This window comes from Amblyomma maculatum, unplaced genomic scaffold (assembly GCF_055883805.1).
Source record: "Amblyomma maculatum isolate TAMU_Amacu unplaced genomic scaffold, ASM5588380v1 scaffold_13, whole genome shotgun sequence".
NCBI lineage: Eukaryota > Metazoa > Arthropoda > Arachnida > Ixodida > Ixodidae > Amblyomma > Amblyomma maculatum.
The window spans coordinates 21,916,412-21,943,771 of record NW_028146738.1 but is presented as its reverse complement, the minus strand read 5'-3'; the positions used below and the strand labels follow the sequence as shown (position 1 = coordinate 21,943,771).

Here is a 27,360-nt window from a genome sequence, read left to right as displayed (position 1 = left end):
TTTGATGGAAGCGAAAAGCAAGACGCCCATGTGCTGTGCGATGTCAGTGCATGTTAAAGAACCCCAGGTGGTCGAAATTTCCGGAGCCCTCCACTACGGCGTCTCGTAGCCTGAGTCGCTCAGGGACGTAAAACCCCACAAACCAAACCAAACTAATCCTCAGACCCTAAATCTGTGCAAGGTTAAGAGGACCCTTGATTGCACCTTTCGAGATCTTTTGAGACTTTTTGAGCTTTAGGCGTGCCATGAGGGCTCCATTGCACGATTGAGAAGCAAACCTTGTTGCCTGGCTACTTTTGGTAAAGGCGGTACATGCAGTAGTGAGCAAAAAAGGCAGTCGTATCCCGGTCACTGGTAAAAAAGGAAACTCGAGAGAGACTACTGCATTCTGTTGAGGGAAATCATTAAACGATGAAATATGAATACTAAGCCTTCGTACAACTTTTTGGTACAGAATAATGGAAATTATATAGGAAATCTTAAAGGGTTCCAGAAGTTCTGCTTGCGGCAACATTGTAATGCAAGAGAGGCGGCATTTGTGAGTAGTCAAGTCAGATCTGAAAGCTTTGCATTGAGCCTATAATTTACAAATAATTGTCAAAAAGTGCTCCTGGCGACTGCTCGCAACCGATTGGGGCGACACATCCCCGCGCGCACAGCGTGCAAACCTCCCATGTGACTTTGCATGGGCTTGCTCGACACGCCCGCTCATTGGTTTCTCCCAAGTTATGGGGGCTGGACAAGGCGTGGATGGGGCACCGTCATAAATTGTTTACTTTGTTTTTTCTTCTGTGCTGGTGTGCGCTTAGTCGATGGAGGAGAGGAGGAGCATCATTTTTGGTCACCTATACCTTTAGTGCTAATAAAGGTAGCTTAAGAATTTTTGTGTTGCGGTGACGATGGATTGGATACCTATTGCTCGTGCTTGTTTTCTAGTTGTCGTAAACAGCTTCTTCATGGGCCCTTTAGAAAAAAAACCCCAGTTCACTTATTGCTGCATATAGCAAATTATCTTTCTTTAGTGGACACATAAGGACTTATTTTGTGTTTGCATTATGAAACATAATTTAGTGCCATTTGGCAGTGCTCAGTTGGGCAATTTAAAATTTACATTTCTTGCACATCTTGCTTAGTAGTAGATTTTTTTTAGTAAAGTCAGTCTTTTTGTGTTTAATCATGACTATGGTTTTGGCCAGTAGATGTGTGTCTATATTGACCTTCATTGCAGGTGCAGCCATTTTCTGTATGTTTGAAGTTGCAGTGTAATACAGTGATAATAAAATAGTGCTTCTTAATTAAAAAAAAAAGCACCTTTTTAACTCCAGTGCAATGAGGTTTATCTGTACATGGATCTGATCAGGCGTAGTAGTTCTTTCTGTATATTCCATAATGAAAGCATAATGGTTTCTGTATAGAGTACTGTTATTATTAACAGGTTATTGAAAGTTTCAATTCAGTAATGGTAAGCTCAGCCTCGAGGTTGGAGACCCTGACACAACTTGTTGTGCACAAGAAAAAAAAAGTCTGGGAAAGTACATGCTTTAAACAATTAATCTTTGTGTTCTGGTTTTCCTAATGACATTGATAAATCTGAAAGATTCCTATGGTCCGATGGTTCCTCTGGCATGAAATTGGTTTATGGTCCAAGTTAAGGAGGAGGCGTCATACACACTAGGCGGCCCTCGTCTCACGCAGCTAGGCTGCAGATGTCTTCCATGCACACCACTTATCACATAAACACAGGCACAGTTGCAGATAAGAGCTTTGCGCTTTCTTTGCAGGCACAAACGTTTACATGTACCACACACAGCGCGAGAAAAAGCTCAACGTACATGCAGCACTTGTTGTCCGGAGGCACCAGTCATCACTGCACACATACCAGGCACTCCCCTCTGCATTTTAACATGCTGGCACGAACTCCTAAACGTGCACACTACTGCACCAGGACAAGGTCAAAATACACTTCACATGTTCCAGCAGAAACATTTACGCACATAGGGTACACACTATAAATCACGTCCTCGCACACAGCACAACACATTTAAATGTCACAGGCAGGAATCTAGACACGTTTCTCCTAAAAATTTGATAACTGATAACTGTCTGATAACTGGCGTGCACATTGCACGCCAGTTATCAGACAGCTTCAGCCTGGTACCTAATGTAGTTTTCTTAGAAAAAGGCCGGCTGTCAAACTGCTTAAGAGCAGTTACCAAGGCCCTCCTCCCACCAGTATAGTGAGGGCACTTGCAAATAACATGACGTTGTCTCTAGAACATTACAGTTTAAGCAGTTTGGGCTGGGTTCAACTGTCATCTTATGAACATATCTGTTTGTATACGCTACAGCAAGCCGTAAGCGATGCAGTTTCCTGATGTCGCTTAACTTTTGATCCTTCATCAAGGCGACAGACGTGGTCGGGTTGATGGCTCACATCATTCCATTGTAATTGCAGTGCTGTGAGGTGCTAGGGATTGTAGGTAAATTCACACGAGGCAGCGTTTATGAAAAAAAGAACCCACTCTATTTTAACACTGAAAAAAAACAACACGCGGAAGCGAGAGAAACATAACATGCGCAACGAACAAGGAAAATAGTCTACAAAAGAAAAAAAAGGTCCACTCATATATTTGTGACCTTCTGGATGGTAGTGCATCCGGCGGGATAGCTGGAGCAGCATCTGGTGGAGACACAGGCAGCTTGCGTTTGGTCACCCGAGTGATGGCCACGTCACCGCAGCTGCAATCCACGGAAGGTTCAAGCAGCTGCACCTGAGTCTGACAGCTTGGCCGATGCATATGGGGACTTAGGATGATGGTCGATCCGGGTCTGGAGTCCCGGACATTTGCGGGAGAGGCTCAAGCCTGGTCACTCGGGCCGCCAGTAGACACACACCCTGCAGAATCTTCTGTTCCCTCTGTACTCCTGCCGTGCTCTGCATGTGCTTCCTTCTTCACATGCTGCCTTCTTCATGTGGCACATTCTCTATGAGCCATGTCTTCGTTTTCTCACTCCTCTTCGTCGTCTTCCTTCTTGTGTAATGCTGACTCCTCACAATTGCACTCTGCATTGACTGAGCCAGTAAGGCTGCAGCATCAGTCCTCGAGAAAGAGATTTGTCCGGAAGCCTGATCGGCATGGGCAAGCTTAGCTTTTGCATCAGTGCCTTCATTTCGTGCTATACCATAATGGCTAGGTACTCACTGAAACTTGAAGAGGTGACCACGCTGGAATGCCTCAGCTAGCAGAAGTAAAATTTGTCCGATCAGCTACTTGTAGGTACTTGGTTTCATGTAAGTTTTTATAATCTGCAATGCAGGTCTTCAGTCACATTGTTTGGTGATTCGTTGTTTGCTGACCAATGTAGCAGATGGCTTTTCGTATGCCTACCAATTTAGTTGCCATTGGGGGTGTTTTGTGTATGAGTCTAAAACGGTGGTGGTAGGCACTTTCAGGCACTACAAACGCCACTGCTGAAGAGATGGTTGTTACTGAGCCATTGACAAAAGCATGCACTGAGTCACCATGCATAGAAGAGATATACATACGACAGTGCCAGTTGCTTCAGTCCACCTGTTGCGATGTGCGACTTTTTTGCTATTCCTGAATATTGTCCCGCACAATGAGTTTTGGAATTGTCCATAATGGCGCTACCGCAATTTGGTTAGGCATGTAGTTTGTTGGTGCCATGTTGCATTGCGTCCTAATGGCTATCAAATAGGCTGCATCTGGGCGCATCCTAGTAATATTGGCCATGGGGGTGGTGGTGATGCCTGGTTAGATGTCTCAAATGCACCAGTATGTTCCTGTTGTAAACGAATGCTGGCTGGGCAGGTGTGGGCCTCTAAAAATGTGCCCCATGTCGAAGCCTTGTATGATAAACACAAGCACACTCTTAAAGCATGCACCTGAGCGCTTTCTAGTGTTCACAGGGAATTTAGTCTTATTCCTGAAAGAACTGGTGCACTGTACCCCTAGATAACTGACAACCAGTGCCTGGTACATGTGAAGTAAGGATCTCTGAGACTGATACTAGAATTTGCTGGCTACAAACCTACAATGCTTGTAAAACTGTCCAGTTTTTTTTTTCGGAGCAGAGACATGCTTCGTCCGGGATAGATCTCAGTCTGTAGTGAGACCTAAGGACTTAAGGTGTGTCACAGATAGAATTGCTTGACTGTGGCTTGTGACAGGGTACCACACCATCAACTTGCATGTAAAAGCTTAGGCAACACTTTCGCGATAGGGCAAGTCCTTGTCGTCACAAATATGCAGACACAATGGATAATGAATGCTGCTAACTCACTTGCACTTTGTGACGCTTGACGCTTGGTGCCCGTATGCATATGTCGTCGGCATACACAAATATTGAAACTGTGTTTGGAGGTTCTTTGAATAGATCGATTAGCACAAGATAAAATAATGTGGGGCTTAACACTCCTGCCTGAGGAACACCTTTTGTGACAGGATGATCTGTCATGCCACCTTCATTAGTCACAACGTAAACTGCCCGGTTCCTTGAATAATTCGAAATTCATTCATGTGAACGTCAGCCAATTCCACATTTCTCGAGGGTGCCTAATATGGGGTCATGGTGAACATTATCAAAAGCACCCTTGATATTTAGAAGAGCAGCAGTCAGCCTGTGGCGGCGTTTCTCATGTTCTTCCGTTGACACTGTATCAATTACACTGTCCATAGTCGAGCGGCCTTTGTTAAATGCTGTCACTGCTTCTGGTTATAGGCTGAATTTCTCAAGAAACCATTTTAAAATGTCTTAATACGATGCATTCATTGTTTTGCCAATGAAACTTGTGAGAGCTACCGTTTTGTAGGATGTCATGTCATGTGGCGATTTACCTGGTTTGAGCAAAGCCACAATGAGACTTCTTTTCCAGTATTGACCCAAGCATAGTTAAACCAGGTTAAAAGTGTTTCCTCTGATTTTGTCCCCAGGTGGTGAAGCGCACTTTTGGTCATTCCATCGGGATCTGGGGAGAACATAGTTTACAAGCAGATAGTGCTGCTTTGAGTTCGTGTGTGAATGGAACGTCTAGGCGATCATCCATGGTAGGAGGAGCACACCGATGCTGCGGCACTACAGGTGTTCTTCCAGTAATTTGTGAACAGAAATCGTCCGCAACTTGCAGATCTTTTCGACACTAGAAATGTGCCAATGCATGAAAAGGTTTGGTTTGGTTTATTGGGTTTAACGTCCCAAAAGGGGCTGCTGCTGGAAAGGAAACGGCAGTGCTTGGATGACATGCCAGATTCTTGAGAATGGTTTCCGGGGATCCAACCTGCTGCAAGGTGACTGAGACTGCCACTGCTGTCTGCCAAGTTTTTTCAAATAATGCTGTACTTGCTGAAACATCTTTTGTCCTGCGGTATTTTCTTTCAGCACACAACCGAATCATACGTAAGTGTGCATAGAGCACATCTACTGGTGTTGTTAAATTTGGAGCAGAGATGCTTGCAAAGGCCATAACCTTGCGCTGCTCCACATCTGCTGGGGTAGTGAAACACTCGCAGCTTGCTTCTAAAACGTTACAGAAAGCATTCCAGTCAGTGTCATTTGTCTTGGCATGTGGAAGGTGGTCAAACCAGTGAAGCTGCATATATGTTGGTATGTGATCACTCCCGTATGTTTCGACACACCAAGTTGCAGATAATGAGAGAAGCCTCGATACAAATTTTAGGGCCCAGGCTGCTACTGTAGGCAGTTCCGCGCAAAAATTTCAGTGTCCCATCATTGAGAACAAAGCTTACATTATCTAAGAATGTGGCAATATTCCTACCACAAGCATTTGTTACGGAGATTCTCCAGCAATGTTGATGTGCATTAATATCGCCGACAACAGCATAGGGCTGTTAAGTGCTGTCCAGAAGCGATTGTAGCCGTGATGTGTCAAATTTACCCCAGGGTGGGATGTGGCCACCGATAATAGAGGTTGTGTGTCCATCCAGGTTCACAGTCACAACAATATATTCGTTGCTGCTGCCTCATGGATGTTGAACATACATCAAATCATGGCAAATGCATAGTAGAACCTTGCTTGGATGTCCAACCACTTCGGATAGAAATTGCTCATATCCAGACAGGCAAAAAGGAGAGGTGATATTTGGCCCACATATTACAAGTACTGGAAACTGGTATTGAAAAAATTCTCTGCCTGAAGTCCGCTAGGTGCCTTTGCAGGCCTCGAGCATTCCATTTAAATATTGCCGGTCGAGAAATTCGCTCTTGTAGCAATAGTGGTGATGACAGTAGAGCCAGGATTCCGGTCTTCTATTAAAGGGTTGCAAGGATGGCTCAACAGCGTCTAAAATTTGAACAGTGGCCATAACAATGGGCTTGTCCACACCCAGCGATGGTCACTCATAGGGTGCCTATCAGTTGTTTAAGCATGACCTTAATTTGGTCAACTGTGGTGGACACAACCGGTAAACGCATTCTCCGATGTGCTTCAGTGATCACATTGCGCGCTGATAGAGGCAGCCCTGCTGTAGAATCCTACTGAGGGGTAGGAATATTAGGCACTTGCGCAGGTGGAGCCAATAGCTTCTCCAGCAGAGCAGAGTGACCTTGTTTCTGCTGATGCATTGTCGTTTCATTTGAGATCTGCCGGTTTTGTGTGGCCTTCTCCAATGATGAACCGCATTTGCCATCTCTCTGTGAGAAGAGCGGTCTCTCACCATTTTCCTCAAAATGGTCATTTCTGTCCTTACTTTCGGACACTCTTTTGAGGTTGCCTCTTGAGGTCCTTTGCAGTTTGCACATTTCAGCACTTCATCTGCACATTTAGTTCCATTGTGGTCTCCACCACAACGCAGGCAGGTTTTCTTACTCATACATGCTGCACTCACATGTCTGAGCTTCTGACATTTTCAGCACTGCAGAGGGCGGGGTACATAAGGACTCACTGGATGCCTCACAAAGACCACTTTCACGTGCCAAGTTAAATTGATGCCTTCGAACACTAATTTCACACATTTCGATTAACCAAACCTTTGACTGCCTGTGATTCCAGCAGTGCAAAACAATGGGTTCACCAAGTCCATATCATTTGTCTAGACCTCTGCGTCAGAAATCACTCTCCGAACAGTGTTAATGACGCATGCCACTGAGGCAGCTTCAAAGATACTTGTGCAGCTTCGAAGGCACCTGAGCTCCATCTACTTTGTCGGGCCCCATAGTTTGGTGAACACATCTAGGCACCCATGGTCTGTGTGTGACGTCAGTGCACATTAAAGTACTCCACGGGATCTAAATTAATCTAAAGCCCTCCATTAGGGTTTTCCTCATAGCCCATGTGTTGCTTTAGGATTGTAAACCTTATATTTTACAGTTTTACTATTATATATTACTTATTACTCCGCATAGTATTTTGGGGCAATAAATAGATCCTAGTAGTGAAATGTTCAATAGTGCCTGTTTTTCTCAATGTCTTACGTTCTCTTTCTACAGATTTTGGCAACATTTGATGCACTGAATACCATTGACATTGACAAAACTGTCAGCTATGTCAAGGAACTTCAGCAGGAAGATGGCAGCTTTTATGGGGATAAATGGGGTAAAGTTGGATTGGTTTTATCTGCAATCTTTGCTTTAAAAGCTTGCAGACTGTTTGCTGGTTACTGACATTGCAATGCAAACATTTCTGGCTGCCTGGTTAACAGTGAAAGAGGCAAATTTATTTGCTAGACTGTGGGCAGTTACTTTTTAATGACTTAATTTGGTGTTTAAAATGCGGTGAAGTGTGGTAACAGGCGAGCATAGAGAACCTTTCTTCATGGGCAGTTTTAGATTTTTGGGAAGGAATTCAGTCTTAACAGTGTTTTTTTTTTGCATAATAAGTAAACTGCAACAAAAATTAATTTAGTTACACTGGGGTGTAGTTATTCAAAATACTATAATTTGTGATTATCGTATTGACAGTCCTCAGGTTGGTGTTATATGTCACTTAGTATCTGCTGTACACCTAGTTGTTCTTGTTACTTGTTACTTTTTTATTTGTTTGATGATTTCTACAGCAGTCTTTGCATGCATTCACTAATTTCATGTCTTCTCTTTATATCTATATATATATATATATATATATATATATATATATATATATACTGCTATATTTCAAATGTTCCTTTTGTTCGTGATTTCGTTTTTTTTTCTCCCCCCTTATGTAATGCCCCGCCTAGGGGTCCTTTAGGGAAAATAAATGATGATGATATTTTTCTTTTTTTTTTTTTTTTTTCAGGTGAAGTTGACACCAGATTTTCTTTCTGTGCTGTAGCATGCCTAGCACTCCTGGTAAGCATTTATTCTTTACACTCATTTAGCTTTATCTGCTGCAGGTTTTGTTGGCAGCAGTTTCTTTTGAGGCAGCACAGGTTGGTTAGGGTACTGTTCAGATTAAAAAATGACTAGTTAAACAAAATGGTCTTTCTTTTTTCATCTGTCAATCTCACCTTGTATTTCAGGTAAAAGGTATAAATTCTACTGCATTTATAAGTTACTTGACCTTTTTTCTTTAGTAAATCTGTCTGAACATTTGCTTGATATTTGGAGAGGCTGCAGATTTTTGTTTGGTATCAGGAGTTCAGTGCAACTGACTGATGAAGCTCTTTGGAGACTTTCTGGCCTATGGTCTTGTAATTTTGCTTCAATCAACTTGGTCTGTATTTTTGATTGACCTTATTTGTTAAACTAGAAAATAAAGGTGGTTTCTTGCAGTGCTGCTAGTAAATATGTATGGATAATGAATCTGTGCCTACTTCGTTATTGGATCAGTTGCCGTCGTTGGTATTAAGGAAAACTTCTTGCCACATGAAGCTGGTGAACCTAGTGATGTAGTTAATTTTGAAGTGAGTTAGCCCATATGAGCAGGAAAGGCTGTGCATTCTTTTATACACATAAACTGACCTAGAGCGTTATCTAGCCTAGTCTTGTAAAACCCTTGAGTGTCGGTTCTGGACAGCGGCTGTGTGCAGAAAGTAATAATGCCATTGAGTCCTTGGTGTTAAGGTCTTTCATATTGTCAGCATCTGTCACTTTTGGAATAAGGATATTTTTTGACACTTTTGTTTGCTTGGGATGAATTTTTTATTAAGAAAAATTAAATTCATGTTTCTCTCACATTCATTTGCTTTTTCTTAAAATCATGTTCTCATTTAGTGGAGTGTACTGCGACTATTTCTGCTGTAATTTTGCAGTCAAATTCAAATTTTATTCCGCAAACAAAAGTTTACATGGAGGACAGGAAAAGAGCTGTCAGAATAGCTTGAGGAGCCCTGACCCCCAACCACACGGGCAGCAGAGGAGCTGCAGAAGGATCTTTCTATAGGGTTTTCGATGAATGTGACTTTGCGGTGACTGTTTATAGAGATTGCTGAATATATGAAAAAAAAAGAAACAGAATATATGGGAGTCTCTTAGGTTCCACCTTTAAGGGTATGACACAACAGCATTAATTTTTTCCATCTGCCGTCTAACATTGCAGATTCTCATTCACATACATGCACCTCGCTACTCGATTAATGACTAATCCCTTCATCTGTGCCTTTGTGAGAGAGTAGCTCTTAAGCACCCTTCCTGAATTGCACATCATAGTCAGCATAGTGGGCGCAACATGCCATCTGCCAGCGTCGCAGGTAGTAGAAAAACGAAATACCATCTGCCATAGCTAGCAGATGGTATAGCGGAGAAATGGACTTTTTTTTTTTTTTTTTGTATTGTGCAAGAAATGGAAATCCTCTTTCTGCATTTGAGGGGGTGGGGATGGGGGAGGAAGAGGGAGTGATGTTAGAGGAATTGGACAGCTTAGTGGCTTGGGTGGTTGGGTTCCGGTTAAAACCCTGCTTTAACCAAGTTTAACCACACATGCCAGTGTGTTCTAGAAGTGGTGTGCCTGACTGAGGAGTTAAGGGTCCTGGAAGGCTTATTCATATCCTACTTTCCCATCTTAAATGAGCTACCTGAGCTAGCAGCTCGTTGAAACTTTGTCATATCATGTGATCTTGTCATGTTAGACAACCTGTGGACAAATGAATGAGTGCCCGGCTATTCCACCTGCCAGCTACTAACTGCTAGAGCCATGCCCATGATTTCGTAGCGAAAGCAACACTCTGACAGCCAAAGTGAGACCTCAGGTGGCCGCAGCTACGTTGTGAAGAGGAACTATGGTCTCCTCATAAAAAAAAAAATTGTCTCCACTGAATCGAACCTCCATCCCTCGGTTCCCCAGACGAGTGCTTTAACCAACTGAGCCACGCCCTGGATCGTTAATAGCGCATCTTAATTCTCCTTCACTAGCGTAATGCCGGGGTGGCATAGTGGTTACGGTGCTCGACTACTGTTCCCGAGGACGCGGGATCGAATCCCGGCTTCGGTGGCCGCTTTTCGGTGGAGGCGAAAAGCAAGGCGCCCGTGTGCTGTGCATTGTCAATGCACGTTAAAGAACCCCAGATAGTCGAAATTTTCGGAGTCCTTCACTACGGCGTCTCTCATAGCCTGAGTCGCTTTGGAATGGTAAACCCCACAAACCAAACCAAACTGTAAGGATGACAGTAGTGATGATGATAGGCTATACTCCGTTTCATACATCAGGCAACGCAGCGAAAGCTATGCAGTAGTCAGCAAGAAAAAAAAAAGGTGTGTCACTACGTGCTCGTTTTGTGGCCGAGTAATTTTTGCGGAAACGGGCTCTATTCCGAGCATACACGTTTGCAATAGCTTGCTTCACGTGCCTTGACACCTTTGCAGTGTGGGCCTTATAGAAAAAATCCGCTCCGAAGAGGCAGTCGAGGTCGCTGTGTTGCGCAGCGCAGAGGGCACAGCTGGCAGGGTTGCGGGGCAGCGAAAGCGCGACACGAAAGAAAACGACAAATTAAACATGCACATTCACCAAATCCGATCCATTCTCCCTAAAAAAGGTGGTTTTTATGAAGTTGTTGGCAAATGTAAGATGTATTAAGTTTGCAGACAAAGCAACTATTATTTCCTCTCATCAAGAGCAGGCACTATTTTTCGTCGCGGATGCAGAGAGCGCAAACAAGAGCTCTAGCTTTGGCAGTGTTGCACTTAATGTATGAAGCGGAGCAATGTTAGCGGCGCATTTCGGGCGGGCGTGTACTCGGCATTGGACACAATGGATTGAACTATATTAGATTGGATTGGACTGGTTTGGATGGAATTGGTTTGAATTGAATTGGACACGATTGGATTGAATTGAATTGGACATGATTGGACTGGACTGGAATGAACTGTACTTGATTGGACTGGATAGGATTTCACTGGATTAGTTTGGATTGGATTATAGTAGATTGGATTATACTAGATTGGAGAGGAGTAGGCAGCCCAGCGCCAGGCACACATGCTTCCGCTACGTATATCCTGGCCTAGCTGAGCTAAGCCACCGCCAATTTCCAAGCGTAATCATAGCACCCTAGCTTTTGCTAGCCCTCGCTTTAACCAGAGCTAAACCACAACTAATTTTTTTCTCTCACAACACCAATGCCGGATTTTCTGGAAAACAAGGCCTTTAATGCTATTGTGCTAAATGTTGAAAGGGCTGCAAGGGTTATGCAGTAGTTTTTACATTATCCAGACCAAAGTGTTTTACCCATCACACTACATTGCTGATCTGCAGTGTGATCTCATGCGAAGTTCAAATATGTAGTCAGCAGGACTCACTGGAGGCAGTAAATCTGGGGGACACTCTACCTTTGAGGGTATGATGCGATAGTGTTGATAGCTCCCGTCTGTGGCTCCCATTGTGGATCCTCGTTCATGTAGTGCATACATTTTGCTGCTCACGTAATGTACTCATTAACATGCGCCAGTAAGCTACCACATTGTGAAAGGCCACCCGACATAGACATAAAGCCCCTCATAACCAAGCTGTACGAACCTGCCTGTGTGGCCTAGGAGTGGCATGTCTGACTCGGGATGCAAGGTTCTGGAGGGTTCGACCTTTTTACTCAGAAGAGCTGTCCAAGTTGGCAGCTCCTGCAAACTCAGCCATATCGTGTGATCTCGTGACATCATACAACCTGCCGACCCATCAGTGCCTGGCTTTACCACCTGTCAAGTGCTGAAGGCATGCTCATGACTTTACTTGCAATGCCGGAAGCGACAACAGCGTTGCTTTTCTGGTGAATGTGGCCTCAATGGCATTACATTAAAACAATTGCTGCACATGGCTTTGCCTCAGGTACAGAATATAAAATGCGTGGTTGTGTTTCTGGCTGCACTGTGACCGAGGCCTGTTAGTCTTCTGATATTATGACCAATTGTCCTGCCAAATGCGTGTATTGTCAAAATAAAACCTCGTCACCTGAATGAAGCTAGCTAGTGAAATTCATATTTTTCGTTGGCAGGCATTGAAATATCCATTCCTCTGCTTGTGTGTTTCTTTGCTAACAGTGTTGTTGTTTGAAGATGTACAGAAAGGGAATTCTGTTTTCATGCAGTGTATTGAAGCAGTAGAATAGTTAGCAGTGTCACAGCAGCAGCAACTATTTCATGTAACAGAAAGTTCAGTGGTTCATAAAAACAAAGCATTGCCGCTTTCACTCGTTGATTGACAACAGTGTACCACCTGTGGTTGGTGTTCAGGTGGCCACAGGTGATGTAAGCCAGTAGTGGGCCCCGTGAGTGTGTGTAGTGTGGCTGTTGGTGTCATCATTTTCCGTCGCATTATGTTGAAAAGCATCATACATTTTGTTATGCTCATTGCATGGCTGTTGCATATACTTTTGTGGCTTAAGCTGACATTGCTTTTTATTATTTTGCTTTGCAGAACAAACTACATGCCATAAATATAGAAAAAGCAGTTGAATTTGTTGTGTCCTGCATGAACTTTGATGGTGGTTTTGGCTGCCGGCCAGGCTCAGAGACTCATTCAGGCCAAGTAAGTAATCTAAGTATGTGCATTTATACTTATTTCATACAGCTATATTCGAAAGACATTTGTGATTGAATAGGCTTTCTTAATGTGGAAAGGAATGTGGTTAGAATAAGTTGGAAGTTTACTGGCTTAGGAGTGTGCGGTGTTGAAATTGATATGTTCCTTATTTATATTCACATCTTATTATGTAGTTATCTACTTGTTAGTATACAAGACATCATATTTAAATGAAAACAGTTTGTGTGTGATGGCCACTATATTAGCACTGAATTGAGTCTTGTGCAGCCAGCCTACTCCTACAATGATGGGGGAAAATAGAGCAGATGTGCACCACGATGTGCAGATGGTGCAGCTGTGCATCATGAACCTGATAAGAAGCTTGAGCAATCTGTGGCGCATAGAAACCAACAAAAGAGAATGCATGCTTGCAGCAAGTTGCAAGTTTATCCTTGTGGATACTTTTTGTATTGTGTTTTATGGCAATAAATGACTAAGGCTATCATGTGATGTAATGTTAAACTGCTGCCATGTGTGATGCTGACTTTTGCCATTTTTGAGGCTGTGTTGTGCCATTGCACTAGTGAGACATTTCTGAGCTCGCAGTCATTACACTTCTCACTCTAGGAAGAAGTTGAATTAAGTTTTTACGCCTCCTTTTTGCTTTTTTTATGAGTGTTTACATTGGAGTGAAACATTACTCATGTCTAGCCTGCAGCTTTGAGGACATTGACCATAAAAATTAGGCTTTAGTGTAATTTTAAGCAACAGCGGAAGCTAAAAAGTAAACACGCCTATACCTGGGGACAAATTTCTGTGGCTGTGTGGCGAAAGCTACTGATCCGAAATGCATCTTCTTTCTCCGCAACGTAGTATAGTCCTCCTCCACCCCCAGAATTCACGGATCTTGCTCTGGGGTATTATGGCATTGCGGAATTGTTAACGTTATTATTAGATCAAGATTATACCACAGTACTAGTCAGTACAGCATGAGTACAACATGTGCACCTGCTGATGGTAGAGCCGTGTGTCGGAAATCCTGCAAAGCTTAGGCAGGCCCCGTGTCTGCTGCGTATCCTCACCAGTTTTGGTATATGCTCGCAATTTTGCTTGTTTTGACAACATACTGATTAGTCCCAAGTTTATGTTCACATATACCTTCAGTTGCTTAAAGGAACACATTCCTGTATATTTGGAGGCTCCAAAAGTATTAATTCAATGTCAAGATGGAACTGAAACTGAAACAGTAATAAAGGACAGGTATGCCTGAACTTCCTCGCGTAATAACACTGTAAGGAAAGCTTTGCCCTTATAGCCTTGGCTGCTTAGCCACAGAAAGCTGTCCCCGAGTATAGTGACATGGAAGATAGGCACTCATCTTAAATTAGCAAACGAGTCTAGTGCTATACCTGGTTTTGTAACTTTCTTGTATATGCTTTGAACACGTCATTAGGCTTGATTGTAGCTACTGTAGTGTAGTGGTAGCTTCTACAAAGGCAATGCTTGCTGTAAGCAAGGTGGTACTAATTGGGGTTGGCTGGTTGTGCATGGTGATGGATTTAGTGTGCTACCTCTAGGAACTCGACAAAACAAAATGAACTCAAGGCTAGCATGTACTGTCAACTATGGCTTATTCTGAAAAAGCTGCATACTTAATATTTCATCTACCTGTTTAGGTTAGGGCACTCAAGCAAAACTCATACCCCGAGCTGTGTAACATCCGTGTGTTGTCATTGTTTCTTTGTTAGTTTCATCCCCTCCATCATTAGCATGGTGGAGGTGTGAAGACAAATATGTAGTCGGCACAGTGGTTTAGCGAGAACAAGGGAATAGGTTTATTTCCCTGCGTTGCATTACAAGTCGCTCACACGGCGCACACCCTGCCTCGAAGGGTCCACGACTGGATGTAGAGGTGTCAGTATGGCTGAGTATCCCTCGATGCCTGAGACCCCCCGCCCCCGTCGGCAACAAATGTGTAAGCATCCCTCTGTCACGCTAGTGGGGGAGAAACTAAGAAAAAGTGAATAGCGGAGGTTTAACCTTACCTAAACCTGGCTATAATGTGTGAAAGCACTGGCCGCAATGATTCAGTGGTTAAGATACCCGGCTACCAAACCTGAGTACTCGGGTTCGACACTAACTGGTTCAAATCCGCTCCACTCTGATGATTTTATTTTTTTAGTGTGCAAGCAGGGCACGCGAACTAGCTGGATCATCACCAAAATGACTAACTCCTAGTTTGAATTTACGAGGCTTTGAAAGTCATTTGCTGACACCTGCCAAGCTTGGGGGTTAAGAAGACGAGATGGGGCCTCATGAAGAAAATATCCATGTCCCCACACAGAGGCTTGAGGAGATGATGACGAGGTGGGGCCTCGTAAAGAGCTCATGATCATTCACCGACATGCGGCTAATTCGGAAAGTGCAGCCCGGAGAGTAGAGCTTCTGCTCTAAAACAAGCGAACATGAGTGTGACACAGCTCAGTGTAATGAGTTCTAAGCATGCACAAGAGCTGTAGTAAATATGCCCCTTTTTTCTGAACAAACCTCAGTTGTCTGTGTGCGCATGTGTGGTGTTTGCTTTGTCTTGGTGAGTTCCTAGTAGGAACACATTAAAATCCATCACAATACTTGCAGAATTGGCAGTTGTTGATTTGGACGCAAAAGGGCACAGAACCTAAATTAAACTTTAGTGAATGGTTTGACTTCCTTTCGTGTTGCAGTACACAAAAAAAAAGTAATAGTGTGGAAATGAGAAAAAAAAAAAAGTGCAAGCTGAGAATTTGTTCTTGCTTGATCTACTTTGAACATTATGAGCTGTGTTCTGAATGACTTTGTATTTGGCGCTCGCAAAAAACTGCATTGCTTAATTACAGTGTCACTGAGTGCTCATTGAAAGCTGTCCAGTTGTGGTTTCTAAGGGTGGTATGCCAGGGAGGTCTTTCGATGTAGCAAAGCATCTTGCCTTGTGATGCATCACACCAAAAGTTTTTGTTGTTTGTTCTGTCGAGTGTCTTTCTTTCGTTAAAAGATTAGACTGCAGCACTGCAGGTGTGCAGATATATACTCGCTTGCCTTAATGGATATGTAGCATTCATTTTATGTTGGAAAATTACAGTTGCTTAGTTTTCAGTTGCAGTTTGAAGTTTTTTGCACATAAATTAGTGGTGCACTTCAGACTTTAGGTGCAACGTGATCAGTGAAAACATCAGAAGGCCTGCTGGATCACATTTACACCATATTTGAAAACGTTTTCGTCGTATCTTTAATGTGCACTAGTTTTTCTGCACTTAAAAATGCATTTGTGTGCAGAAAGTAGTGTGTGTTACTTGTTTACAGATATATTGCTGCCTTGGAACTCTCTCCATACTCGGCCGACTTCACCACATCAATGCTGACCTTCTGGGTTGGTGGCTGTGTGAAAGGCAGTTGCCCTCTGGTGGTCTGAATGGTAAAGTCCTTGCCTATTTTTGTTCTGTAACTGAAATATTTCTCAAATTGTCTCTGCTTTATCCAGTTTCATTACTCAGCTTACTTCGTTTGAATGCCCGAAGAATAGTCAGTATGCTTTCCAGCTTTTTGTAGTTGCAGCTATTTCCACTAGTTCTCTTGCCACTGGCGTGATCAAGTTAGTGAAAATCAGTTAATGTAGAATAAGGCAGTTATCCAATTGCAGGCTCTTCTGTGCCAAGGCACAGTTCAATATTGCTATTGTGTCTATCTACAGTATGATGTTATGTTGGATTTTGAATTGATAGGAACGTAACATAAATGCACTGTGTTTTTTAAAATTGGTGCATCCATAACAAACCATTCATTACCAGTCACATATTGAAAGTCAGAGTGTACTGAAATGAATTTTAAATATGTTGTTTAGAGAAACTGCAGCAGTTTACTATTGACAAGCCATTATCAAACATCTACGTATGTAAACGTATTCATTTAGGTGCTTTTGGCTCTATAAAAGTTGATGTTAGCTAGCATGAACCAGTTTCATAGTTTGTGTTAACTAGGTTTATTGTGCATGGGAAACTAAACAATGGCTTCCTAGCCTGTTCACCTTAACTAATTTCGTCTTAGAGGCGTTCCTCTGCAGCTACTCAAAGAATGCAACATGGTTTCAAATCTTCTATAGTGCTCCTGTAGCTTGCAGTTAATTTTTTTTTTTTTTTGTGCTCAAACATTTTTAACACGGTGGTTTGCATTACTGTGGTGTGTGTAGGGGGTGTGGCTGTGTTAACTACCAGACGACAGGGCAAAGCGAGAGCTCTGCGAAGCTGTAGTCACTGTGAAGCTGTAGTCACTGCTATTTTCTGGCAACTGTAGCTGCAGGCTGTGCAATGGCAACATTGCTGTGCGTTATTTATAGGTACTGTTTTTAAAATAGTCCTCTTAGGTCTGCTGTCATCATTGTTTTTGGGCACAGAAAAGAAATATAATGGTTATATGAATTACTAGTCTCATATCTAGAATTCTCTAAGTTATAAATTCTCTTTTATGTGCTGCCATCAAAATTTGTGTTCGAACTCGCCTCGGCAATACATTTTGCAGTGATTTAACTTTTGTGTTCTTATCTTCAGGTCATTTTCTTTTTTACCTCGGCCAGAGTTATAACTGCCTTGGCTCCACTTTGAGATTATTTCTATCAATGAGCCTTGAATTCACATGCGGCAGGAAACACTATGCTAAAGTCCAAGCCTGCATGAGCCAGAATCTCGGCCAGTGTGCAGCCAATGGTGAATGGTGTGTTCTAAGGTGGTGTCCAGATGAGAACTGTAGGAAGGGCACAGTGCATACTTGGTGACTATTATGTCATTCGCAGCAGCAAGTATAAACGCTCCCCTTGAACAAATGCTGCCTAGCTCATAGTCAGAGTATGCACTGAGGTTGTGTTTTGCACAGTTTTTTTTATGTCATGCTTTATTGGTGTGCATGCTTGTATTTTACAAAATGAGCCTGAGTATGGTGTTTTCTATGCATAAGAAAACAAACTTGATTTAGCAACTGAAGTGATGGTGGCAACATGTGTTTCAGGGGCAGGGGTTCTCAATCTTAGCATTATGGAACTCCATCGGTTTTAGAAAGGTGCTGTGGAACTGTGCATATTTTGGCTTTCTTCTGTTCTAGAGGAGCATGCAGACACATGGCAACTCAGGAAGTTTCCAAATTCAATTAATAAAGCCACAGTGAAACAGTCTGCAGTTAAGAGGTACCGTGTAATTAACCTCAAAACTAAGTGGGCAAAGGAAAGTTGAGGGCTGAGAAATGGTTGTTGGATTAAGGCACTTGGGGAACCCACAAAAGCATTTTAAGGAATTGCTTTTTAAGAACCCCCTTTCCTAGGCTAATTAACTATCATGCCCTTCTTGTTGCTAGTCATTTCTGGCAGTAGACGATGCCATCCTCTTCTTTCTTGAATTCTACTTTTTATAACTGAACATAATCATAGGGAGCAAGCATCCTGCCTGTATTTTCGAGAAAATGTGCTGATATACTGTATCAAAGCATATTCGACAAGGCCCATTGCTAAATGTAATGTGTGTATGATTTTTCAGCTTAAGGAACTGTTGGCTTAGCCAGGGGTGCGCTTATATCAGCCTTCGCGAGTGATGCAGAATTCGGTGCTACACTGTAATGTTACCTCTTCAGTGCCACTTAAGGGAGGATGCGGGGCTAAAATCGCAATTTTCACCAAAAAAAAAAAAAAAAAACTGTTTTTAAATTTCTGTTGTTTTGGATTGTGCATGTATTTTAAAAAGCTTTTCACCAAATTTGCTTGTCATCTGTGTAGTAGAAAAATGAAAATTAATTTTTTTGTGAGATGTGGTGCACTCACCGCTGAAAGCGCTTATGAACACTGATATCAAGACTCAGCGCATAGGGGTAAAAAAACTGAACGCGGTGTGAATCTCAAGTTGGAATGCTTGTTTTTCGTGTTGGCTAGCCAAAAAGGACCTGCTATAGAGCGAACAGCAGACAGTTAAGAAATATAGGAGAAAAAGCAAATTTTGGACTGTGGAAACGGCAGATTGGCTGGTAAACCAAAACAGAAGCTTGAATTGACTGAAATGCAGCATGTAACCTTCGAACGCTGTTTTTGTACTACTGGTAGCCTGGCTGACCAAAGGGCTCAATAAGATGGAGGTAGAATATGGAGCCTATATGAAGAGGCACGTCCAGCAAGCAACCAAGGAGAGCATTTCACGTGCTCAAACAAGGGCGCTGGACAGCTGTAAAGCTGAAAAAAAAAAAAAAAAAAAAAAAAAAAGAGAGGAAACTCGAAGCAGCTGCCACAGAGCAGTGTCGTGTTGAAAAGGACAGCCCAGAATATGCACCAGGCCACTTTGATTTAGAATTTGAATAGCATGTTATGAATTCATTGAGCTCATTTTTTTTTGTTTCCACTTTTCGGAAAAGCAAAACCATTAGGAAAACTACCATTTCTAAACTCTTTCGCCAAAGACTGCTTTAAAGGTGATTTTTGAACTGAAATTTTGTTGAGAACAAGATAAGGCACTTTTTGGATTCCTAATTATTCTCTAAGAAAAAAAAAGTATCAAATATGTGACACATAATGACAACAGAAAACATGAAGTTCATTTTTAAAGTGCTCATATTTTTACAAAAATGTAACAAAGAGCCTGCAATTGGCCTTATCCTGCACAATGAACTATCTAGAAGTTATATAAGCACAAGCGGTTAGTAAATCGTCATGATTTTGCAAATGATAGTTTCCCTAAGGTGACACACTTAATTATTCATTTTGACAGCTACAACTTTTTTACTATTTGTGCTAAGGTGATGAAACATAATATATTCTAATAAGAGTAAGATAAGCCATCCCTGAAAACTTCATCGAAATGGGTGCAACAGTTCAAAAATGGACCCTTTAGTTCCGCATCTCTAGCGTATTCTAGCAGCATTAGGCTGCATCTACCTGTGAAACTCTGAAAAGTAATTAAGAGCAAACAGGGTGCACTGAAATTATGCTTTATCAGTCAATGCTTTGAAATGCTATTTAACTATGCTTGAATCAAAGGAATAATGATACCAAGCTACTTATTGTGTGCATGTTATTTTAGGTCGGCCGGAAAAACTCCCAGATGTGTGCTACTCTTGGTGGGTGCTTGCCTCATTGAAGATTATTGGCAGGCTTCACTGGATAGACAAGGTAGGTACCTACTGGGACATTCGGTGGTTGTCTCCATCAAGCATGCCACTGTACTTTGATATGGTTCTCTGAAGGGATGCCATTTGTGTTATTTGACGCAAAGTTTATGATCATTTCTTGATGTGGTTTCTTCAGGAGAAGCTTCAAAACTTCATACTGGCATCACAAGATGAAGAGACTGGTGGTTTCGGCGACAGACCAGGAGACATGGTTGGTGCCCTTTGCCTCTTCTGTTGACCTGTAATTGTGGTGGCAAGATGTAGGTGCTGAGCGTATTTATGTATTAGCCCCTGTATTATGTTTTTTAATGATTCAAGGTTTTCGCATTTGGTTAGCCTTGTGGTGGGATGCTAGTATTTTAAAGCCTGTACGTTTAAAAGTTATGCAGAGTCTTCTTAAACTTACAAAACATGAGAGTGCAAAAAATTGTTGCATTTAGTGTGAACAAATTAAGGAGACTTGCTAGCACACCTGTGCATGATCTTTACATTTCTGTCAAGTTTTCGTCACTTAGTCATTTTGTTTGCATTTCTTCTTCACCTTCTATTTACTAGTGCTGGACAATGCACATACCTACATTATGGCGTAATGAGGCAAAAGAACCATAGAGCAGGTTGAGCTATTGAGGCTGCTTTGGGTTAGCAACTCGGCGAGTTGCATTGTTAATTAAGCCATTTGAGGGTGGGCTGAAAGCAGTGCACGAAACACTCGTGCAAGAATGAAGGGACACAGCTTCCCTACATTGAAGAGAGGGTGTCCTACGCAGTCCAGCAGGAGCCCTTGCCTCAGATGCTTGTGTTTAGGGCCCTCTGCCCTCCCTGCTCAAGTGCAGTCACATTTGGTTAGATGTTTGTGCTGGTATGATGTGTCATCTGTCGTGGAACTCTACATACCTGTGAAATGGCATGTGGCAGGTGACAAATGGTTCATGGTGCCATTTTGGCCATGGTGGAGATGTGAACATAACTTCGATAGCCTGATTTATTGCCAAAATAAACTTCGGTAGATGGCAGATTGCTGCGAAATCTCGTTAAAATCGTCCTTCAGGGGACTAGGAAAAATGTTCAAATTATCAAATTGCCTTAAAAAGCTGCCTAAAAATTGTTTGCATCACTGTAATTATATCTAATCGCCACCTAGAATATGGTTGTCTGTACATTTGGGGTGAAAACTACGCGTCAGCGATAATTGTTAGTGGTTTGTCAAGTGGTTTTCCTCTTGCACACTGTCATGAATGTTGAAAAATTTCTCAATATTTTAAGTGCCTCTGCTGCTCTTTTCATAGTGCAATGCAGCATTGGTGTTGTCTCTCCACAAAACAGTACCATCATATCTTGAGGATGTTTCAACACAGGGTTTGTTGGTGAAGCATCCTCAAAATGAGACAGTTTCGCCGCAGTGTACTCGAAGAGCAGAGGAAGCGCACGGATGCAAGAGAGAGAAATGTGCGTAGGCATTAGAACGGTGTGATTCTATCTCAGAATAAAACTAAAAGATTAGTCATGAACAAAGGAATGTCCGAACCAGTGCAACTTGCCTATGTGCTCACCCAATGGCTGCAGCAGGAGGTGTGAATTTTAGAGAAGCTAAACTGAAACTGTGCTGCTGGGCTTTATTTCGCCAATGGGTGTCTCACAATCTGCATCACACCTGTCATAGTGTGCATGTCTGATATGCGTGGGCACCAGTTATATATGCAATTCAGGATTCAGGATTCGTGAAGGTCTATTTGGACGATCACTGGCTTTGTGGCTAGCATCTCGACTTGACCCCCTTCCAAATCAACCGGTGTGAGCCCACCTGTTGCTTGAATCGATGAGGATCTGACACCACGGACGAATAGGCATCGGCCTAGACTGCACTCCTAGTTCGAATTAGCTGAATTTCTGAATTAACAGGGCTCAAATTAACAAGATTTTACTATACCACAAATCATTAAAAAAAGTATCTACATATTATCTTTGGATTTGCAATAGAAATTGAAAAATGTGCTTCAGATGTCATTTCCAGAAAGGAAAATATAAATTGTGCAAGCAACAGGTACTCCCTGGCAGAAGCCTATAGTATTTTTTTGATTACCTGTCGGGTGAAGTTTATTGGATACTTATTGCATGCTTATTTAGATTGTAGTGTGTATTGTAGGGAAATAATTTGAATGCACATCTTACTTGTATTGTGCATTCTCAGAAAAGGTGTAACCTTAGCTTTGCTTCTGCCACGTCCTGCCAACCTGAAATTTCAGAATGGTGAATGTATAGTTGCTGGAAGCACTAATGATGTCTGTGCATTGAAACTGCATGCACTTGTGTGAAGTGCACGTGTTCAGGCACAGTTTAGTTGTCTTATGAGTGGGTGTGGATGTATAAAGTACTGATTTTCTTTTTAGCTGTTAAAAGTTCCCTCCACATGAGCATTTAAAATGAGATTTTTTTTAAGGAGGTAATAAAGGCACCTCAGTGATATCACTGCATTATGGCATAGCATTTGATAATCATTTATGTCATATTTTTTAGTATATAGGTATGTACATTTTTTTTTTTTTTGGGGGGGGGGGGGGGATTTTTGTTGTTGCATTTTATCCAAGGGTGTGACTTATATAGGATGAAAAATGCCACACTACTGTGTGTCACTTCTTGATTTCCTTACTATCAAAATAAAATAGAAATGTAAAGAGGGAAAAAATCAAGTTCTAAAATGTTATGTCATCGTTACAATTATTCAATTGCACCATAACCAGAGCGATTGCTGAACACAAAGGATGCTCCGCCGTTGCATCCAGTCTAGCCATACTGTTTAAAGTCTTGATACTGAAATATAGTTGCTGATGTGTAGGTTTAATTCACTACGAGACATATTTTGGACTGCTTCATAAGCTGGAATGACATCAAACACTATATCAGAAGTCCTTATGTCTTACGTGACCTGAACAGCAACTTGATGTCACAGCCTTCGCTTGGTTGATGAGATGAAAACTGAAACATCGTCAAGACCAAATTCAGATATAGATTATTTAGCAGCCTTAGGCAGATAACACGGGGTGATCCATGTATGCAGCTAATTTGTGTGACATCAATTGCGTGATATGTGTAGGCGAGCATGGTGTGCAACAAAATGGTGGCTGCATTTCATCACACAAATGAGACAATCCTGTTGTCTGGCAGTTCTGATAATGGCCCCAGCCTCAACGCATGGCAGAGAGGGCTTCAGTACACCTAACAGAGATGCAGGGTGTACATTCCCCTCCCTACTTCCTTTTGTGCAGCATCTTTTGGGTCCACGGCCACACCTGCGTTTAAATATTTAATTTTGAACCTCACAGCAGCATGGCGGCTGAGAGGGTACAAGGTGGCCATGCAGGAGTCGCCTTTCATTCACCAAATCCGATAGTGAACCGAGTCTATACTAATGCCTAATGCATCATTTTAAAGAAGAAAACATGCAAGCAAAGCAAAAGTTTGGTGTCTGTGCTGCTTTGAAGGAATGAACATTTGAATTTTATGTACCCACTTTTTTTTTCACCGCAGTGGAAAGATTAGAAGGAGCACAAATTACCTAATTGTTTGACCTGAAACACTAAACGATTCTGTCAAGAATTTTTTGATTATTGGATGCACTTTCCTTTTTTTTCCTTGCATCCCAATGCTGGGAACTAATCCCTCGTTGTAACGAAATCGCTTCATTCGAAATATTTTCTGGTCCCAACCTAAACGCATTCATTTTAAGTCACATTACTCGAAGTGCACGAAGCGCTTGACCTGCTTACGGCGAAGTGGTGAGCGGGGGTATTGCCTGGCGGCAGCGACGCTTTTGCGCATACAGCGGCAACTGCATGAGGCGACAATCCCTGGAGATGTTTCACGCGATGACGACGCCAATGCCTGTCGTTGTCGCTGGCGCACACCGCACGGGGCGACGGGAATCGGCGACAGAGTTTTTAGCGTTGCTCTGTTACCGCCGCCTCATCATTTGGTCAGGGGAAGTACAGCTGCGCTATATCCAGTTTCTAACATTAAACAGCATGACGCTCGATAAAACAGTGGTGAAATTTTTTGTAACGCATTGCGTTTAAACAAAAAAAAAAGAAAGGTCACAGCGCAGCGGTGCGCTACTACACTGCGATGCAGACTTGCATTGCAAGCAGTGACTTTCTCTTGCTCCTTTCGAAAATTAACATTATCAAGCCACACTAGCCTTTTACTACCCTACCAAGCTTTTACCGAATTGTCTCGATGCACTCATATGCACGGATCAGACGAAGTGAGCGTCTGCAGCTCCTTCGCTCAAATGAAAAAAAAAAAAAAAAGTCTAGAACGGAAGTTGAGTACCTCTGCCTTTTGCGATCGGCTGCCTCGTGAGCTGCTTTCGTGCAACATGCAAAGTTTTCTAAAAACCCAGAACTTCAGCGACAGCAATGAGTGGCAATGCCTTGGCGGCCCTCACCCCACCGTGCGACACCGTCGCGCGGCTTGTCGCCGCGAATTGTCGCCTGGTCGGAATCGTATCCCTGGTGTCCCCCGTGATAGAATCTACACAAAAATAATGTTTTTCTGATGCTTTGCGATGCCAGAAAACCACGGCCTCTTGGATGCTGAAGTGGCTAAAAGACCACGGGCATGCTTTTGCTGTAGCATACATTGAGGTGCATTCGGTGAGCAAAGTTTTAGCGCTTTAAAGAGCACTTTTGGCGCTAGCACAAAAGAAAGTGTCCGTCCTTAGCTTTGTTGCTCTTTTGACGGTGGAAATCGACGGATAGCTTTCCAAAAACACGAAGAATCCTAGCGTTGCCGGCAGCGAGCCAACGGCATTTGTGGCGCTACCCAGCATCCCGCGCATGCATTTGAATCCGTGCTGCAGGCCATGTGATTGCGTGTTATTCGTAGTGCTTCGTTAGCTTTGCCTCGCATGTGCTTTTGTGGTCTAAAGTGTCGAATGGCTCCGTCAGTCTCTGGTCGAAAATGTCCGACTTTGAAGCAGAAAGTTCTACTGATAAAAGAAGTTGAAAAAGGTCAGACATCACAAAGGAATTCGGCATACCGTCGTCTACTTTATTAACTGTGGTAAAAAACAAGGAAGCCGTGCTGGATGGCTTTGAAAAGAGCTTAAGAGCTTAAGAAAAAGAGATTAATGAAAATTCAACCTTATTTCGTTAAGAAAATTTAACGAAACAAGGTTGAATGTATAGGCGGCAACCACGGCCTCGTGCAATGCTTGGTCAAATTAGGGCAGGGGTTGCTCGCGCCCGGTAAGAACTTCAAGCAACCAAAGCTCACTGCCTTTCTTGCACGTGAATAAAGTTTTGATTCAATGAGAATATTGTATTTTTACTTGCTTGCAGTTCTGGTGTAATTAAATCCCCACTGCTCTAGCTTTTGTCGAGTGGTCGCTTATATCGAATCACCGCTTATAACGAATGTTTCTGCTTTCCCACTGATATCGTTATAACGAGGGAGCAGAAGTAAGGAGCTAATGTTATCTAAGCTGCCAGGCATTAATAAAACAGTTTTACTAAAGAGTAGTGCCCATTTAAGGTCACACCCTAAGCTGTTATGGCACAGTGACATGCACCGCATTGTAAAGAGTTTTAATGCACCATGATTACCTCTTTATCGAAGAAATGTAGTGTACTGTGGTCCCATCTATAGTGGAATATTGATTATGCATGCCCTCTTTATGCGATGATGCACTTTTCATAACAAATTAGCGCATGCCCAGCCAATCCCCCATGGGATGCAATGCATTAAAAACCTCTATTATGTGATGAAAAATCATGCATGCACGCCCCACTTTGTATGACATTTGATGGGAACTATCTGGAATGAGAGATGATGGCAGAGAAATTTATTGGCAGATGTCACGTCAACCCAGGGTGTTCCAAATCATGATCAAGATGGAGGCAAGTGCGCACAACGATACGATCCAGCGTACGGTGGCCAGTGTACTGACAGTTGTGCTGGTGGCTATAACTTTCTGCATGTTACCCACGGCCATCGATCAGTGCATAGTGGCTCTCACCTAACCTGCTTTTCTGTGCATTCGCGGACGATGACATTGCAGAGATTAATTTTATGTTCTTAACAGAACGAAGTTATTGTGCCGGCAGTGAAAAGGTTAAATATTTCTGTGATGAGTGGCGGCAAATTCAAAAGCGGCTTGGCGAGTAGTTCTCTGTGGCTTCTGTGGAGGAGCTTGGTAGGCTTATCGACACCAAGTTTGTGATCTATTTGCAAGCGAACAATGAGGTTTCCTTTATTTTTTTTCCCTGTATGATGTAAATGCCTAACAGACTATTGCCTGATGACGAAGAGTGAGGAGAGTGATTATTCTAAATGGATTGTGCGCTGCGAGGGAGAGGGGGTACATGTCACGAGTTATATTTTGATCGCAGCTTTTTTTTGTCGAAGAGGGTTATGAGTTTGGGGATCATGCTTACGCGACAATGCATGGTATATATTAGTACATGTTTTCGCCCTTGTAGAGCTCTTCAGGTATGCTCACCTATCATATAATTCGTGCTCACCCGTTTTAATGCCTTAAAGGACTAAAGTGCACAAATTGCGTGAGTAAATGAGTTAACTCTTGCAGAACATAAATAGGGGCACTTTCATAAAAATTATAATTTTGGCAGCCAGAGCATTGGTGCATTTATAGCACTGACACATCACTTTTGCAAGATTTCTGATCCTACAGTGCCCTAGTTATACAGCAGTTTTGCGCGGTCTGCTGAAAGTCGTATAATCAAGGTTGTACTGAAGTGGCAAAGCATGAAGCAATTTATCTATATCAGGTGCCTCAAACACACGGCTCAAGGAGCTGTGAGATGTGGCATGTCAACTCCCAAAAGTTTAGCCTTTATTACAAAACCACACAAGTCAGCTTTACCACCAGGCCCATTTTCTAACTAACTAACTAACTAACTAAAGTAAACTAAAAAGCCTTGTTCCTAAACAGTGCGCATTCTTTGTTGAAATCAAATGAAGCATTGGTCGCTTAATTTGTATGAACTTCGGATGGCCATTGGATGCCTTCAATAGCTAGGTGCCCGACAACCCATCCTCTCTTTCTTCTCCAATTCTGCATTTTTTTTTCTTATTTAGATAAGTGGCTGATATTTATTAGGCATTGTATCCTTTCATTAGCTCTCTCTGAGCCTTCCTGAAGTGGTAACCATTTGGCATTCATAAAGAAGTGAGCATATGGGGCTTTTCTTTTCCGCAATGAATGGGAGTGTGCAGTCTAGGAGTGAGATTTTTCGTTGATATTTATGTCTTATTGTTTTATTGCTTATTGC

The 27,360-nt window shown here is 42.5% G+C and overlaps 1 protein-coding gene across 2 annotated transcripts in view; it reads left to right on the top strand.

The window, feature by feature from the left end:
* Positions 1-27,360, top strand: part of RabGGTb (geranylgeranyl transferase type-2 subunit beta) — a 48,880-nt gene that overhangs the window by 7,304 nt on the left and 14,216 nt on the right. For both annotated transcript variants that reach the window (XM_084585892.1, XM_084585891.1), the window contains exons 4-9: positions 7,468-7,573; positions 8,255-8,307; positions 12,797-12,907; positions 16,241-16,352; positions 19,984-20,072; positions 20,208-20,282. In XM_084585892.1, the coding sequence (XP_084442018.1) occupies positions 7,468-7,573; positions 8,255-8,307; positions 12,797-12,907; positions 16,241-16,352; positions 19,984-20,072; positions 20,208-20,282 (546 nt within the window). The remainder of the gene's footprint in view (positions 1-7,467; positions 7,574-8,254; positions 8,308-12,796; positions 12,908-16,240; positions 16,353-19,983; positions 20,073-20,207; positions 20,283-27,360) is intronic.